We start from the raw sequence: 18334 nt of genomic DNA, 5'->3' as shown, positions 1-18334 counted from the left end.
ACTACCAGGCTTCAAACAGTCTTTCTCGGCTACTGCTACAGTTAAACTTTTAATAAATTTAGGCACACTTAAAATATTTTGGTTTGCCCAAACCCTACCCAGAGACAATGGGTAGGCAGGTTGTCATTTTCTTTTTTTTTATTTCCAAAAACAGAAATTGAAGTGTCATGTTTTTTAGTCTGAGTGAGTGATGCTGATTTGATTATAAAAAACACTTTTTCAGGCAATAAAACTTTTCAGTAAGCAGCTATTTTCTGGGTAGGTAGGGTTAGGGCAAACATAAATATTCTTTTTTTATGGCCCTATTGTATTTGTGTATTGTCAGAGGTCTCTAATAATTTACTGTTTCTTTTATTTTTGGAAAGAATTTAACCTGATTCGTCAAAATCACTCCATTAATGTGGTAAAGACAGTTGACATTTTATTGGCATGCACCAAAAATGACTGTTTATGTCATTCACATAAATTTCTATTTATGAATATACTTCATGAATGTAAGGAATTCAGCCATTTTGAAAAGGGGGTTTCCAACCAAGGACAAATGAGGAGTTCCAGCTGTATATGTGCCCATTCAAATGCATTGATCGTCCAAAAAAAGGGGGTCCCCACGGGAAACCCCTGGATCCACCAGTGTGTACCCCATTTTGACCCTCTCTGGTACCTTGTACACTTTTTAAAATTTGAGGAGGGGGCAATAACAAATTTCTCATTTTCCAACATTTTGTTTCCATGACTATACTTTCATGATAATCATGGTAATGTTAGGATAATTTTCTTTTCCCTACAGGCTACAGTCATGAAAGTTGTTAGCTGTGGAACCGTAGTTCTTAGGTTATTCTGGGAACATTCTCATGTTGTGGGCTTGTGTGTGTTTTGTCATGAATGTTGAGGAATCATGATCAAAGTACAATGTAAGTGTTCTCGGTCGGCTTGGGTTGTTTTTCATAATATTTTCATCATTTTTAATTAGGATGATAATTGTTTTGATTGCGTTAATCAAATCTTTTGATCCGCAATCAAATTCGAAATTACATTTTAATCAGCTAAAAAGCAGTTTAATAAAAACAATTATTCATATTGGAACCTTAAGTTTAATGAGGACTTGTATAAACAAGTAATTTTGTAATTATTTCACTATGCTTCTTTATTTAAAAGAATTATCCAAGGCTATCTATTTTAATATGGAAACTAAAATAAAGCATTTAAGAACAAAAAAGTTATTTTCTCAAGATAAAACGATTTTCTAGAAGAGGTTTGTTTTTATTTTATAAAAAAAAAAAAACTTGTCCAAAAACTTTTTATTTATTTAATTTTGAAAAGAGAAGACAATTATAACAATAATTTGCCGTTTTTAATCCAATATTTCTCTTTTTTATTATATTGTATATTTATAATAGTGATTCATTATATTCCTATATTTTCTCAAGATAAAACGATTTTCTAGTAGAGGTTTGTTTTTATCATAAAAAAAAAACGTGTCCAAAAACTTTTTATTTATTTAATTTTGAAAAGAGAAGACGATTATAACAATAATTTGCCGTTTTTAATCCAATATTTCTCTTTTTTATTATATTGTATATTTATAATAGTGATTCATTATATTCCTATTTCAATGAATAAAGAAAAACAAGTTTCCAAACCAATGGTTTTTGAGCTGTTTCGAATAGGAAATGTAGAGCCGTTAATTATCGACCATAATAGCGAATACGAATTTATACCATGTCCGTTTCCGTATCGTGTCATTTATTATTAACTTCACGACAAGGAAATCGGCGATAATTAGGTAGTGTCAAGTCCCGTTAATATATATGTTCCTGGGTTATTTTGCTATTTTTTGACTATTTGCGGATGGTCTGCAAATAGTCAAAAAATATCAAAAGGACCCAAGAGCTACAGTTCCGCAGCTAGAAAGTTGTTAGTCCAAATAATTACGACGTCTTGGAAGGCTATTTTGCTTTGACGCCTTCTGTCAGTGTAAGTTGTCAAAAAACAAAAATATAATAGCCTTTCAAGATGTCATAATTATTTAGACTAGAAAGTTGTCGGAGTCCATTAATTGTTCCAAACCGATGCATAGTTTTGAAATTCATATACAAAGTCTGAACATAATTGTATATCAAATAGCAATACATGAATTGCACAGCAACCTATTGCGTTTCGTACATATAAATTGGAGTTATGAACAACAAACTTATTTATTAATCATGGAAGTTTATATTCAGTAAATAGTATGATCTAATATGTGTGACCTTGATAAAACCAACTTCACTCTACAAAATTGCTTCTTTTACTCACCTTCGGACCTTTATCTGTGTATGAAGTCTGAAAAATAAAACATTACTTTATCAGATAATGCAAGTTGATTTTTATGACATTCTGTAGATTCGGCAAATTTCTGACAAAAACATCTCCTACCATTTTTCTTCAGTAATCTCCTTCGCTGACATGGACAGAATTGACCAATCGTGGCGTAGATCAATTACACACCCATCAAAAAGTCGCAGAAGTAACCTTACTTTTCATTGGATGTTGAAACAAAGATGAACCAATCAATATTTGAAATTATTACACACCTCCGAACGGAAAAAAGTACAAGCTTTATGCAAAAGCTTGTCCAATCATATTGAGAGAATTCAGAAAAGAATAAAAAAACATAACAAAACAAATCGCGTCACTTTTTTTAAATCATAAATTTAATCATCCATTCTGAATCCTTTCTGCGTATTGTAAAACAATGTCGTAATATCTTCGTATAACAATCATTATTTAATTAAACTCAAATGTCCATGCCTCCTGCGAAAAAGTAAAATCACAAAATACTGAACTTCGACGAAACCAAGCAGAAAAAGAGAAAACATCAATTAAAGATCTGATGATAATTTCAAATCTTTAAACAATAATTGTCCCTTTCATATAAAGTTATTTCAGTATGCTTTAATATGATAATAATTGATTGTCCAGTGGCCAATATTTCACGGATATCAAATACCTGACAAAAAGATACATTTACATGTATTGTCATTTATCAAAAACAACAGATATGCTTTGCAAATAAATTGATCGCTACATTCAGCTAAAACCGGCGAATAAAATTTGAACGCTCATCAAAACCTGATCGAGAATAACTTAATATGAACAAGATATGGGACAGAAATATCTAGTCTTGCACCAGACGTTCTACGGATTCTAAGAGAGTTTTTGCAAACGTTCTTCAACGCGCAAATATGGAGGGTGACACTTTACCTAGAAGGCTACATCAATATCCGTATAAAGTTCCAATTATGGCCGGACACTCAACAGTTTAATTGCAATTTTTAAAACAAAAAAATTGGCAAAGGGTTTGCAAATAGATTTCAATCATGTCGATTTACGTAGGAAGTATATTGTAACATCTATTATTATGTACACCACGGAGTCTGCACTAAGTATAGATATATCGAGAATTTTATCACAGTGTTGTTTACAAAGCGAAAAAAGCATGTCATATTAGAATCATTATTCGGCAATCCTCGGTAGAATTCGCTACTCTCCATCTTAGATGAGGGTACGTAATCAACCGAGTTGAGACAAACGTAATCATCATTATATGAAGATTACACCAGGTGATATTCAGTTGTTAACGTTTGTTGATGTGGTTCATAGGTGTTTATCATTTCTCGTTTTTATACGGATAAGACCGTTTGTTTTCCAATTTGAATGTGTTAACACTAATCATTTTGGGTCCCTTTATAGCTTGCTGTGTGAGCAAAGACTCCGTTTTGAAGACCGTACTTTGACCTATAATGGTTAGCCTGTACATATTGTGACTTGGATGGAGAGTTGTCTCATTGGCACTCATACCACATCTTATTTTATCTAGTACTGTTACCTACCTACCTAGTCCTTATTATGACCGTAGGCACATAGGACAAGGACCAGATCTTTCCACTCATGTCTGTTCTGTGCTTTCTTTTCTATTTCACCCAGCTGATTCCCTGCTATTTCATTTTAGCTTCCACAATTTTTCTCCAAGTTTTTTTGTGGCGTGCTTGCTTTCTTTCCCCCTCAGGTGTCCATCTTAGGGCGACTCTGATCAAGTCCTTCTCTTCTAAGAACATGGCCATACTTCATCATTTCTGCTTTAATAAAGTGTCCATGTTGTTGAATCCTGTTGTTTCATGGAGGTCTTTGTTGGTGATCTTACGAGGCCAGAATATCATTAAGATCTTAATTTAAGGCAACTGTTGTGAAAACTGTAGAGCTTGTTGATGTCTTTTTCTGTCATTCTCCAGCATTCTGCCCCATATAGCAGCACTGCTAGTACATAACTATTATGTAATCTAATTTTGGTGTTCTTACTGATGTTGCTTGCCTTCCAGATGTGTCTTAGGTTTAAAAATGCAGTTCTTGTCTTTCCTATTCTGCCTCTGTTGTCTTTGTCTGCTTCTCCATCAGATGTAACTACTAGTATGCTGCCCAAGTAGGTGAAAGATTAATTGAAATCTAGGGGTCCCCATTTACATATATTACAGGAGGCTCTGAGGTGTTAAGAGGCAATGATTTCTGATTTTTTCATGTTGATATTCAGTCCAACCATACTTGCATTTTTTTGTAACTTAGTGTTATTATAATCCTGGTATACCTTTGATAACTATTTACCGGCACCACTTCTGGTGAACGTTTCGGCCCTGAGGGTATTACCAGCCCCGTAGTCAGTACTACAGTGTTCATAAATATTTGGCACAACTTTTTGGAATTTTGGATCCTCAATGCTCTTCTCTCCAGTAATTACAGTTTGTGAGATCGCCTTTCTTAGCCAGTCGTATGATGTTACCTTCTCACCAGTTTTTAGGTATCTTGATATTTTGCCAAATCTTTTTGAATGGTGTGTGAAAATGTTCGCTGTTAAGGATGGATCTGTTTTAAATAGTTCTGCTGATAGCTTATCGTTTCCTGGGGCTTTACTGTTTTTAAGGCTCTTTACTGTTCTAATAATCTCTGATCTTGATTGAATTTCTATGTTTACCCCAAAGTCATGTTCTGCTATGGGTATATTGCTGTTGTTTCTGGTTCTTTTCTATTTAATACTTCTTTGAAATGTTCATTCTATCTGCTCTCTTGTTCTCTTCCAGGTAGTATTAGATTACCCTGTTTGTCCTTTACTGGCATCTTTTGTATCCACAAAGTTTCTTTTTAACTTGATAAAGGTCGCCAATTCTTTGCTCTGAAGCAACTTTTTCAACCTCTAGGGTCAATCCTTCGAGGATATCTTTTTTTTTTATATCTATTCTGGTGGCTTTCTTAACTTACTTATTACAGTTGGAGTACTGACCCATCAGTCTATCTTTTAGTCTATCAGAGTTAGTGTTCATACCTTAAGCTTTTTCTTTAGGTCTTTCCTTTTGTTAATCAGCAGCCATGTCTCTTGTTTTATATATCCATTCATTTTGTCACTGGTATTTTTAAATAGATCTTCTATTTCTTGCCATTGTTCGTCTACTGTTTCACTTTCCATTGTTTAGAACGTTTTCAACCAATCACAACGTTTTGATGTGCGCTTTTGGAAATATTACCCAGGATGCATTAGATTCTGAAACAGCGAATTCGACAACTCTTATTTTGAAGTATATTAGTAGTTAAAAAGAAATGTGAAAATACCAATAGACATTCAAAGTTATAAGTCGAAAATTAACTGAAAAGTTCACGCCATTGGAAAAATTAAATGACCGATAGATATACAACAGAATACACCACACAAAAACATAGAAATATTAAGACTAAGTGACACGAACGAACACACCAGTCAATTGAATTGAGAAGAAGATCCGCTTTGGTTATTTTTCATTCGATAATGCTCTTTCCATTGGAAACTTAAAATATTATTTATTCTTAATTGAGAAATTATGACTTGAATCTGATTAAATTCTGACGACGCGAAACAATTAAATCATGTATCAATAATCATTTAATTTAATTCGTACAAAATTGTTGTTGATAGTCCTCAATTTTGCTGAAAAAGATTCTGATTTCGTTTCTTCAAAGATGTTGTTTTGCAAACAATAGAATGGCCGTGCTGTATATATTTTTGCACAAAAGATGGAATGAAATCTATCCAAAACACACTGGGTCGATGAAAGATCATGAAAATCATGACATAACCAGAATTTATACAGTTACCATGTATGTTGGATCAACAAGTTTTAGATATCCATTATAATATATGCTTTGAAACCTGCATTTTACACGACCAGCTAACGAACGTTGATTAGGAACCTTCAAAAAATACATATCGTCCTAAACTTTTAATTCTTTATCCATATGATATATACAGTTAAATTTAGTATCCGTGCAATGATAAAATGCTACCCGGCAGGCACATATGGTTGAATGTACGTTGGGAAAAAAAATCGGTTATCGTCCATCACGTAACAGATAATGCATATTTAAAGGTGTTTCTTGTCATAGAACATACCGAAGGGTGTCAGGATTTATCAATTGAAAGACCAACATTAATATTGAACTCTAAAACATACATTTCCCAATTGTCAGCAATAAACTATGAATAAAAAAATGAAAAGATGAGTCTTTTGTAGAGAAAACGGACGTCATGCGCACATACAAAATTTAAATCCGGGTATCTATGATGAGTTTATTTACTGTCAAACGAATTAAAGTTTGAGGTAACTTTTTATTTAGAAAAGTAACTACCTTACACAGGTCATTGTTTTATGCCTAGTATAAAAACTAGTTCATAGTTATTAAAGGTAACAGGGTTATAATTTTGTACGCCAGACGCCCGTTTCATCTACATAAGACTCATCAGGGACGCTCATATCAAAATATATTTAAAGCCAAACAAGTACAAAGTTGAAGAGCATTGTCGAGCCATAATTTCAAAAAGTTTTGCCAAATACGACAAAGACAATCTATGCCTGGGATTAGAAAAAAACTTAGTTTTTCGAAAAATTCAAAGTTTTTTAAACAGGAAATTTATAAAAAAAGAAATACCACATTATTGATATTCATGTTATATTCATATAAAATACCAAAGTATTGACTACTGGGCTTGTGATACCCTCGGGGACTATCATATTCTAAGAACTTTATATTTGCTTATAGACTTGATGGATGTACAGTACTTAGGTGAAACTGAATAAATCAAGAATTCAAAATTGATACATAAAGTTGGAAGAGAATTAGTTAAGGAACAATATTATAGGTAAACATGTCGACTTTCTGAAAAGAAAAAAGGGCGTTATGAAGTCCCAACATTTGACTCTAATTCCTTAATCACACATAAGTACACGTCCTGAAGTATAGAAAATTCAATTTCAACTTTTTCGACTTCGTACGTTATTTTGGCATATATAAAATTGAGAATGGAAATGGGGAATGTATCAAAGAGACAACAACCCGACCATAGAAAAAACAACAGCGGAAGGTCACCAGCAGGTCTTCAATGTAACGAGAAATTCCCGCACCCGGAGGTGTCCTTCAACTGGTCCCTAAACAAATTTATACTAGTTCAGTAATAATGAACGCTTTACTCATTTCCAAATTGTACACAATAAACTAAAATTAAAATAATACAAGACTAACAAAGACCAGAGGCTCCTGACTTAGAACAGGCGCAAACATGCGGCAGGGTTGAACATGTTTATGAGATCTCAACCCTCTCCCTACCTGTTTCATATGAGCAACACTGAGCGTCTATTGTTAGATATAGACAATTGTATTCAGAATTACCGTATGTCAAGGTCGAAATAAGCATACATACTGTTTTGAAATATATCATAATGAAGTTGTTTGACAATCCTGGTCAATTTAGATTGTCACGTGAAGGATTCGAAATCACAACCTTTGTGTTGATAGGCTAATACTACTGTAACAGTAGTTGGAATATTTAGACCACTCGATCACCATTGCATCCGTTCATACAAAATAACTTATGTTCACAATTTTTATGTGTTGTGCGTGTGATCAGATATTGCTTTTCTTTCTTTAAATAGCGCATCTATAAATTGTATTGTAGAACGACGAAGACGATTGATGTTATTAAATATATCAAAATAGAATATTATTTAGACCAAGCAAGCCTTTTTTTTATCATTACAAATAAATAACAGGCTGAAATAGTTAAAATTAGTTGCTAACGTAAGGGTACCCAAATTGCACCGAGTACCCAAATTGCACCTATTTAGAAAAATAGAAAAAAATAATCTTACAAGATTTCCTAGAGACTAAACAATTTATGTTTTTATGATTTGATACTATGCACGTCTTTCAACATAGGTAAACATATTTAGATATACACAAAACGTTCATAGTTTTTATCAACAGATGGACTGTTTACTGAAAAAGCAAAATGTACGAAAACGTCACCCAGTCATTCCCAAAAAATGGGTACAATTACAAAATTATAGTGTCGCCGGCAAATAACCACAACATGCAAGCTTAAATTTAGTCACAGATAATCTTTTTCGTGTTCTAAGTGATTAATATGTATACTAAAATAAAATTATATTCATTTGTGATGTAAATCGTAAATATATTTGTGTGATTTTCTATTCAATATACGGAAATCTGACGATGATTTCGAATGTCGCCAAGAAAAACGCCAAATATCGGTGTGAATTTAAATACTTTATTTCATCTAAATCATGATTAGATTTGTACTTTTTATTTGACACTATATTGATTTTTATCCACAAAAATATTTTAGAATCAAGTTATAATATACACTTTGATTTACCCACTAAACCAATGTCGCCGATAAACGTATAACCTACCGTAACGTATCTCTAGGTACAGTCAAAACATATTTATATGATTGGAAAACATGCTCAAAGTAACTTTAAGAAAAGTTGACACATCAAATTTTAAAATACTGCCTTTAACTTTTATTGCAATGAAACGAAAAACCAAAAAAAATCTTCTTTTTCTCTTTTTTTCGATTGTCGCATATAAGAATCTAACCTACGTAACGCGTATTCTAGAACGCACTAACCTAGAACAAATCAAAAAGATGATTATTTCATTGAAAGCACCCATAAAGCTTCTCAATAATCAGTTTTGAGAAAGCAACTCAACAATATTGTTACATATTTCCATGTATAATGTAAATAAAACTAACCTCCGTTTAAATAACCTCCGTGACGCAGTTACTTACAGTTAAGTTGTCAGACTTTTTTTTTATCAGTATCAGCGGCTGCTGACACTACCGAAAGTCATTTTTGCAGCAGACAGCATTTATTATAAAGGAAACAGACAAACAAAAAACAGATTTTGAGAAAAAAAAATATTGTTTTGAGAAAGGTAGGTTAACTTGTTTTTTCCCTTATATATGAGCAAAATTATAACGTTTAATAAACGTTATATCAGCCATTTTCTTAGATATAGAATAGTCTCCACACAACTTGTGTAATTACGACGACAATCATAACTTTAACAGCGATTTATAGCAAACATTTTCAAGATTATTTAGGACTTATCAATGTAACGGAGGTTATGCAAATAAAAAAAATCTAAACATGCATGTAAACACGATCATACCAGTTGAAATTCTTGTACATTGTTATAAATACCAAATCAGTCCATCAACTATCACTAATAAATATCAAAAGGTAATGTCAATCATAGACAACATCATTGATTTACGCTACGGAGGATAGAAATTTAAGGAAAACAAGTTTTTTTCTCTAACATGACTTTACTCTTCTTCAATAAGGATTAACTAAGAAAAATGTGTAATTCTGTTGTCTTGTTTGTCATTTAATTCCAAAATTTACATTCATTTATATGCTTGATGTTGGTAAGAACTGGAATTGTCCGTTATGGAGGTTTTAAATGTCGTTACAGAGGATAGAAATTTTCGAAATGAAACTATTTGACTCCAAAACTTCCGATATAGTTGAGTATAATATATACATTATAGTGTGAAGGAAGATGACATTATCTGTATAGAGTTAATAAAGTTAAGTTGAACATTATTCGGTTTAGGTAAAAAAATATTTTTGAGTGAAAGTTCATGAATCGTTGCGGAGATTTTGACAAGAACAATTCCATTTGACTAAAAGATACATATATTCAGACCTTAAAATTGGTGTTTGCTCACAATATATACAGAATAATACGTATAAATCAGTTTGCTATGGTGGTAAATGTAACCCATTTCACTTGAGCCTTGATTTAAATCTTGTGTTTTTCTCAAATGCAATTATTAAGATGACTTAATACAACACTAACCTCCGATACGTTCATACTTGCCTTGTCTTACAAAAAATGCTAAAACTTGAAAACAACTAAAATGGTGTAAGTAAAAATAAAAAAAATGACAGACTAGATATAGACACAGAAGAAAACAGCACTCTCTCTCTGCTCAGTTGAAACTTATTTTTTAACAGTGTCTACATTCGAATTGTACCCATTTTTTGGGAATGACTGCACCATGCGACGTCATCAAAACGTCATCTTTTTAAAATTAGCAAATACAATATATTATGAGTATCCAATTCGTAAAATATGAAGAATAAGCATGGACTAATATCCAATTGTTCAAAATATTTGAAGGAATTAAACAAAATCTCAGTTATTAAACTTTTGACGATGTGAATTTAAGCATGGATGCAATTGTGGTTCTTCTCATTACACAATCATGGATAGTTTGGAGGTTGATTCAAGTCCCTTTTTTTATGACTCAATATGAATTAAAAATTAAACTGGTGTGCCTATACAATAAAGAAGGATAGGGCTACACAATAAACACAGTATGGACATTTGTTTCTTGATCATAAAAAAAACGTAGGTGAAAAAACTGTCAAAATAGGTGCAATTTGGGTACCGTCACGTTAGAGATGAATATCAACCTATTAATCCTGGGAAAGCTTCAACATAAGTCGAATATGCATGATTTTATCATCATTTATTATAATTTGAAAATTTAGAGAACATCTTTCATCCCATTTATTTTAAAAGGCAGAAAAGGATTTTGAGGTTAAAATACTTTTTTCCATTATGAAATAGTGTACAGATATAATTATACCTGGGAGAAAAGTGGACGTTAGGAATTTTTACTGTAATTCGCAAACAGCTTTGTATAAACTCTCGTTTAGATTGAATATTTCTCGTTTTCGTTCTGAATTGAATATTTCTTATTTTAAATGTTAATTTATTCTAAAATATCATGTTTCATTATTTCACACACCCAAATAGTTTTTAGATTCCAGTAATTAACAAAAACTAATCCGATAGTTATTGTACTCCTGCAAAGCTTCACGAATTATTGTAAAAATCACTTACGTCACCTTTCTTCGGGTCATATTATTTAAAAAAATGACATGTTGTACAATTTGTAAATAGGTACATTTGTATTATAAATTACAAACGTGATGTAACGAATTCATCTACATGTTTAAATTAAAAATATTGCATCATATTTTATGTCGAGAGAACATTTGGTTGTTCAAGGTAAGTTTGTTAGAGCATTATTTTATCAAACTATAAATTGATATTTTACTATCATGATAGTTTGTCTTACGTGCTAAATTTAGTTAAAAAAATACAAATATCAATACAGCACGTTATAAAGTTGGTGTGTCCGAGGTGCTATTCTTAATTGAATTTCTTCGGAAACACTCAAGGCATATATTTAAAACCCAATAATGTATAAGTACCATGATATATTGTTTAATGTTGTGTAAACGTTTCATATATATGCTATACATATGAAACAAAAGTTTAATGTTAATCACTGCTGATCGAATGTCGGTATTCAGGTATCTTCGTTCATTTTTTATTGCCCTGAGACATATGGCATCGTAATGGCCTTCTAAAGTTAGGTCTCAAACTAATATGGAGACGGTTATAAAAAAAGATTTAGTATTCTGCATCACTTCAAGTTATCACATATTCCTGCTTCATACACTCTTTAAAGTCATTAAAGCACGTCTGCTAAAAACGATGTAAATAAAACAATAAATAGATAACATTGATAAAGAGTGATCTAGGCTTGCAAAAATAGGGACATAACATATGCTGTACTGAGCTTTTCACCGAAATGTATATCATGCATTATATGTATCAGTGTACATGTACAAGTTATTTATATTTAACTATTTTATATTTGTTACCTGAATTTTGCACTCTTATATTTTATCGGTTTTATTGTTGTATATAATGTATTTTTGTTATTTATTCGTGTTTTAAGGACAAACATGTAACAGTTGTTTTAACATAATACAATAGAAAGGCTTTCGTTTGATTATAGTCATTTACGTCATTGAGTACTTAGTTTTCATTCGTAAAACATGTTTTGAGTACCTCAATGAAAAAGCTACCTCAAAACAATACCTCACAAGACACTTAGTGAATAAAATACGGTCTGAATTACTAGACAAGTACTTTGTTGACTCTATCAAACAGACTTTTATACAAGTGAAGTGTTAAGCTTGCTTGAAAACAAGGGTTCGCCCTAATTTTCCTCGGAAATACCTGTTTAAAAACAGAATAAATACATTTGTTTTTAAATCATTTCATTGGTAGCAAATATTTGCTTTGTTTCCAGCATTTTTGTGATTATTTATTTGACATTAAAGCTCGATGATTTTGTTATAGTTTTTCAAAAACCATCGTTTTCCGCCGAAATTAATATCTGAATACAGTCAATCTAGAGAAATTCTACACTTGAGCAAGTTACATATACAATACTCTATACATAATCATGAATGAAGGGATTATAACTGACACACATATATATACATCACCTATGCCAGATTTGATTTAACTGAGGTCAAATTAGATTAAAACTTTAAATATATATTCTTGTCATGTCATCCAACATGTACGATCTAACAAGATGTACATATTGAATTGAAGTAGCCAATTTAGGAAATAAGAAAATAAGGCACGGTAAGTTTTTGAATAAATTATATTGATCAAAGCTGCTTTTCTTTGACACGTTTTTGACAGACTTAAGTTCATCTGCATGCTGGTAAAAATTTTTTTTTTTTTATTTATTTGATAAAGATAGGAAATAACATATAAAAGGTCCACCTATTCCTAACCCAAAGGTAATCGTACTACGGTTAAGTGTGAATGTATCACTGGAATAATTGTTTATTAAATGTTGTGTAACATATTTGTAACATAAACCATTTAAACAGACAGTGAAAAAAATCGCTGTTCTTTAACCTTCACGTTTTACAAATAAAAATTGGTATTAATACTTACTTAATAATGTTGTCATGTTAATGTTATATTTAACATTTCCATTAAAGCCAGAAGTTTGGCTAGCCACAAAATTTGGTTTAACTCACCACTTTTTTCTTATTTTCTTAAAATGTCCTGTACCTAGTCAGGAAAATGGTCATTATTATAATATAATTCTTATATGATTTGCATATCTGTAAATACTTGAATTGGATTGGTTAATACAAAGTTTTCTATTGGTTTACACTTCGATAAACCATGTTTCCGAAACTACTTTCGTAATCTATTCATTAGCGATACACATTCTTGCAGGGATACTGGGATTTTCAGCAAATTGAGATTAAAATACAAAAGTATAACAGTTGTTTCTATTCTAATGCATATATAACAAAAAGGAAATAAATTAAATGCACTAAAGCATCGAAAAATGTATAAAAATAAGATTTAAATAAAATTCCGCGAAATTTCATGAACGATTTGGCGAATTAACGTCATGGCAAACATGTCAGACGAATAAAGACTTTAAGGGAAAGATTATTTCGTTACGTGTACGCTTCAAATTCGGATAATACCTCTTTAAAATGAACTTTTGGAGGTAGGTGCTATTTTTTTTTAAATTTCTGTTGGATTTATAGAACATTTATGGACTTTAAAAAGTCAATATGGCGGCCAACTCCTTAGGTTCGACCTGTTAGTTGTGCATGTGATTGTAATTATAGAAGCCTTTGCACAAACAAATGTAAATAAGAAATCGCGAATATTCTTATTTAGCTGAAAAATTATAAGGATTAAGCACATGTTTGTCTAGAGGTTATTGATGTGTAAACCGGGGCTCTTACTCACAAACTGAATTAGGTAATCGCCCCGGTTTACACATCACTAACCTCTAAAAAAATGTGTTTAATCCTATAATAGTTTGTTTCTGTGTGTGTCGCAGTTAAGTGTTGTGTTTCTGTTGTGTCGTAGTTCTCATCTTGTATTTGATGCGTTTCCATCAGTTTTAGTTTGTAACCCGGATTTTTTTTATTTTTTTTCTAAATCGATTTATGCATTTCGAACAGCGGTATACTATTGTTGCCTTTATTTGCCATTGACTTTTATACAACCAAAATCGTAAGCACACGTTTTATTCATTTTGATACCACTTATCGAGTTTGTATATCAGAGTACAGGTGTTTTCATTTCTCAATTATTGAATTTAAATTCTCAATGCTCTTTAATTCCGTCCTATTTTTTGGCTTTGTTCTTGAACTCGATCGTTATTGATGAGTCTTTTGTAGACGAATTACACGTTTGATGCGAAACAACTGCCAATCTGGTATCATAAAGTTTACATTTACCAAAAATCTAATTAGAAAAATAACTCATCACTTGATTTAGAATGATACTACTCTAAATGTGTCAATCGATATCTTTCATTGACATCTATCTATTGCTGAATATAAAAAAGAAGATGTGGTATGATTTCCAATGAGACAACTCTCCACAAGAGACCACGATCACACACAAATTAACATCTACGTTATGTCGTAGTCGGCATAACGTGAATTTATCCTACATTTCCGTTTATGTTTATTCTCATCTATTTTCTATTTCAATTACAGATGATGCTCCTCCAAATCTTTAAGGTAATTGGTTGCATCCTACATATGGTTGCTCTGTCTTTTAATGTTCTGCTATCAATGTGTGTTCCTTCTATCAAAGAATCAATTGCAGCACGATTTAGAAAAATACACGAGGGAACTACACTGACTGACGAAGATTGTATGAACTCTATTTATACACTAGCCTTTTTCAAACAAGTATGGAAGGCGATGTATTTAGATGTTTTCAAAACTGCTAGGTTGCATGGCAAACCACCAAACGTCGAAGTGATTAGGATAGACGATTTGGTCAAAACGAGGCTTTCAAACTTTCAACGGAAGGGAAGACCACTGATTTTAAATTTCGGCAGTTGTACATGACCACCGTTTATGGTGAAGCTTGAGCACTTCAATGAAGTTATAGCTCGCTTTTCTGATATCGCTGATTTTTTAATTATTTACATTGAGGAGGCACATCCCTCTGATGGTTGGAAATTTAGAAATAATATAGAAATAAGTTATCATAGAAACTTACAAGAACGCATTGCAGCAGCCAAACGACTACAATTTCTTGGAGCAAATTGTTCAATTGTTGTGGATAACATGCAAGACGAAGCTAATTTAAAGTACGGAGGACTGTATGAGCGTTTATATATTGTTTTAAATGACGTCATTGTTTATGCAGGTGAAAGAGGACCAGTAGGGTATCGTGTTGAGGAAATAGAGCACTGGTTAGAAAATTATCATGGCTAGACATGTATTTGTATATTGAATAACTAGCCAAACAGTATAAAGGAGTTCCTTATGGTTGTAGGAAGAGAGTTAATAGAAAAAAGGAAGATGTGATGTGATTGCTAATAAGACAACCCTCTACAAAAAACTAAAGTCACACAGAAACTATGGGTCACCTTACGGCCTTCAAAAATGAAAAAAATATCTAATACCGCATAGTCAGCTATAAAATGCCCCGAGGATGACTTATCTAAAACAACTAGAAAACCGACGGCATAATTAATGTAAAAAGTAAAATCTCAAAAATGTTATCTAAGACTATTTTGTTTTACCTTGCAATCTAACGTTTGTCAAATTGACTGCGAACTGTATAAGCTTTAAATTGTATTTGAAAATGGTTTTAGGTTTAACGTTCATTAAGAAACTCTTGTACCATTATGGAGATATACCATGTAGACCGAAAAAAAAATACTATGAAAAAATCTTTAAAAGAAGTTGAACAGGCTGTTGTTTTTTATGTTGGCAAATGGTTAGATAAGCATTTAATGCACGTGCAACTATCTTCTATGTAATTGTAGTTTTCTCTTATGAGTTATTTAAAATGTAATTAACAACGCAATAGCCTGTAAAGCATAAAATATTTATAAAAAAAAAATCATTTTAGTGATCGTTTCCAGTCTAACGTATGAAATCAAATTTGTAAAGAGTTGTCAGATTTGTTGGAAGCCATTCTACTGGATATTGTGTAATAAAATTGATATACAATACAGTCTTGGTTTTATGAATTATAATGTTATGACAATATTGATTTAACTTCTAATTTGTATACTATTTGAAGGCTTTTAGTGTGGTTAACTAGATAGGTAGAAATGTAATAATAGTTATCAAAGGTTATTAAAGTAGCCATTATTCTTCAATTATTGTACGAGTGGCATTCTGTATATCTAGACAAATAATCGTAAAAGACTAGCTAATGGTGGTCAAGCATTGCGATGGGATCATGAAAGATCGTATTTCGGATCTTGAATGTAACTAAGACATACAATATATTTCGAAAAATCAGTTTTTACTATATGCTATAACACCACTGTCCCAAGCTAGGAAGAGGGTTTCGTGCCAGCAAACATATTCAACATTGCCATATTATGTATGTGCCATGATAGGAGCCTTCCGGAGCCCCTTAGATCACTCCCACTTATTGGTGGGGTTCGTGTTACTTAGTCTTTAGTTTTCTATATTGTGTCTTGTGCACTATAATTTGTCTGTTTGTCTTATTCTCTTTGAGCCTTGGAGTTGTCAATTTAATTTTGATCTATGAGTTTGACTGTCTCTCTAGTATCTTTTGTCCCTTTGTTTCAACTCAGTGGTTGTCGTTTGTTTTTTTATGTTTTCTATTTATATTGTGTATCTTTGTTATCATGTAAATGTAACGGAATTTGATGAGACTGTTATTAAAGTGAGAGGGTTAGCGCTATAGAACCAGGTTTAATCCACCATTTTCTACATTTGAAAATGCCTGTACCAAGTCAGGAATATGACAGTTCTTGTCCATTCGTTTTTGATGCGTTTTGTTTTTTGATTTTGCCATGTGATTATGGACTTTCCAAATTGATTTTCCTCTGAGTTCAGTATTTTTGTGATTTTACTTTTTTTTTTTTGTACTAAAATTAGTCCGTCATAAATTCACATCTCTTATTTTAGGGCCTTGTATACATCCTTTTCACTTTTATTTTGCTCATTGTTGTAGGTCTTACGATAACCTATAGTTGCCTAATTGTATGACATTATTGGTGTCTCTTGACAATAATGCCATATTTACTTATGTCTATTAAACTCAATTAAATTTTGCTTACAATACAATAGTTTACCGGAATATAACACAAGACACAGACGCTGATCCTCGACAAGCGAATATGAATAAAATGAAAAACAATAATAGCAATATAGTAATACAAAATTAGTGATGATATTAGTTCAGCCATGACTTGAAAATGCAATAAACATGATAAATTGTTTCTTCTTCTTCTTTTTCTTCTTCTTCTTCTTCTTCTTCTTCTTCTTCTTCTTCTTCTTCTTCTTCTTCTTCTTCTTCTTCTTCTTCTTCTTCTTCTTCTTCTTCTTCTTCTTCTTCTTCTTCTTCTTCTTCTTCTTCTTCTTGAAGTGTCTGCTACCTGCTTTCCAAGATAAGAAGGAAGTCGAATTTTTTTAGCACATTGAGTGTTATCAACAAATGGCACCTCCACCCCTTGCAGCTAACGATAGATTAAACCAGGCTACAAAGCGCGGTAAATCTCTCACTCGCATGACAATCGCACAAATTCCACCACACCGACAACGATGTGTGACAACATGGACAATACATACAATTGATGCAACATTAAAAGATGTATTGTTCCGCTGAATTTGGTACTTTAAAAACTGTTGAAGTATTATACTGTAAACTGTTAACTTACTTCCATAAAAGTTTAAAATTTTAAATGACAAGACCTTTTCTACGAACAATGTTTAAATCAAAAACTTCAAATGACTGGATGACAATGTATCTCTTTAACGTTGATTTTTTACTTTTTTGATATGACTGCGAAACTCGATGTTTTTGTTAAAGTTTTTTTCGTAGACCAAACGTCATTAGTCAAAATCAAAACCAATATCTGAATACAGTTTTTCTAGAGAACATTTTAGATTTGAGCAAGTTACGTATACAACACTCCAAACATAATCATAAATGAAGAGATTATAATTGACATACATATACATTACCTATGCCAAATTAAATATAACTGAGGTCAAATGAGATACAAACTTTAAATGGATATTCATGTCATGTTATTCAA

The 18334-nt window shown here is 31.9% G+C and overlaps 1 protein-coding gene and 1 pseudogene across 3 annotated transcripts in view; one reads left to right on the top strand and one right to left on the bottom strand.

Moving 5' to 3' along the window:
• The window catches only part of LOC134728310 (4-hydroxyphenylpyruvate dioxygenase-like), a 37287-nt gene extending 34787 nt beyond the window's left edge, over positions 1 to 2500 (bottom strand). For all 3 annotated transcript variants that reach the window (XM_063592881.1, XM_063592882.1, XM_063592880.1), the window contains exons 1-2: positions 2416 to 2500; positions 2296 to 2322 (exon numbers count right to left, since the gene is read on the bottom strand). In XM_063592881.1, the coding sequence (XP_063448951.1) occupies positions 2296 to 2322; positions 2416 to 2418 (30 nt within the window). In that variant the 5' untranslated portion in view covers positions 2419 to 2500. The remainder of the gene's footprint in view (positions 1 to 2295; positions 2323 to 2415) is intronic.
• The window catches only part of LOC134728311 (thyroxine 5-deiodinase-like), a 54744-nt pseudogene extending 38475 nt beyond the window's left edge, over positions 1 to 16269 (top strand).
• The last annotated feature ends 2065 nt before the right edge of the window (positions 16270 to 18334 follow it).

The sequence above is a fragment of the Mytilus trossulus genome, chromosome 8, assembly GCF_036588685.1.
Source record: "Mytilus trossulus isolate FHL-02 chromosome 8, PNRI_Mtr1.1.1.hap1, whole genome shotgun sequence".
Lineage (NCBI taxonomy): Eukaryota > Metazoa > Mollusca > Bivalvia > Mytilida > Mytilidae > Mytilus > Mytilus trossulus.
Note: the sequence above shows the minus strand (reverse complement) of the source record. Positions and strands in the feature narration are given on the sequence as shown.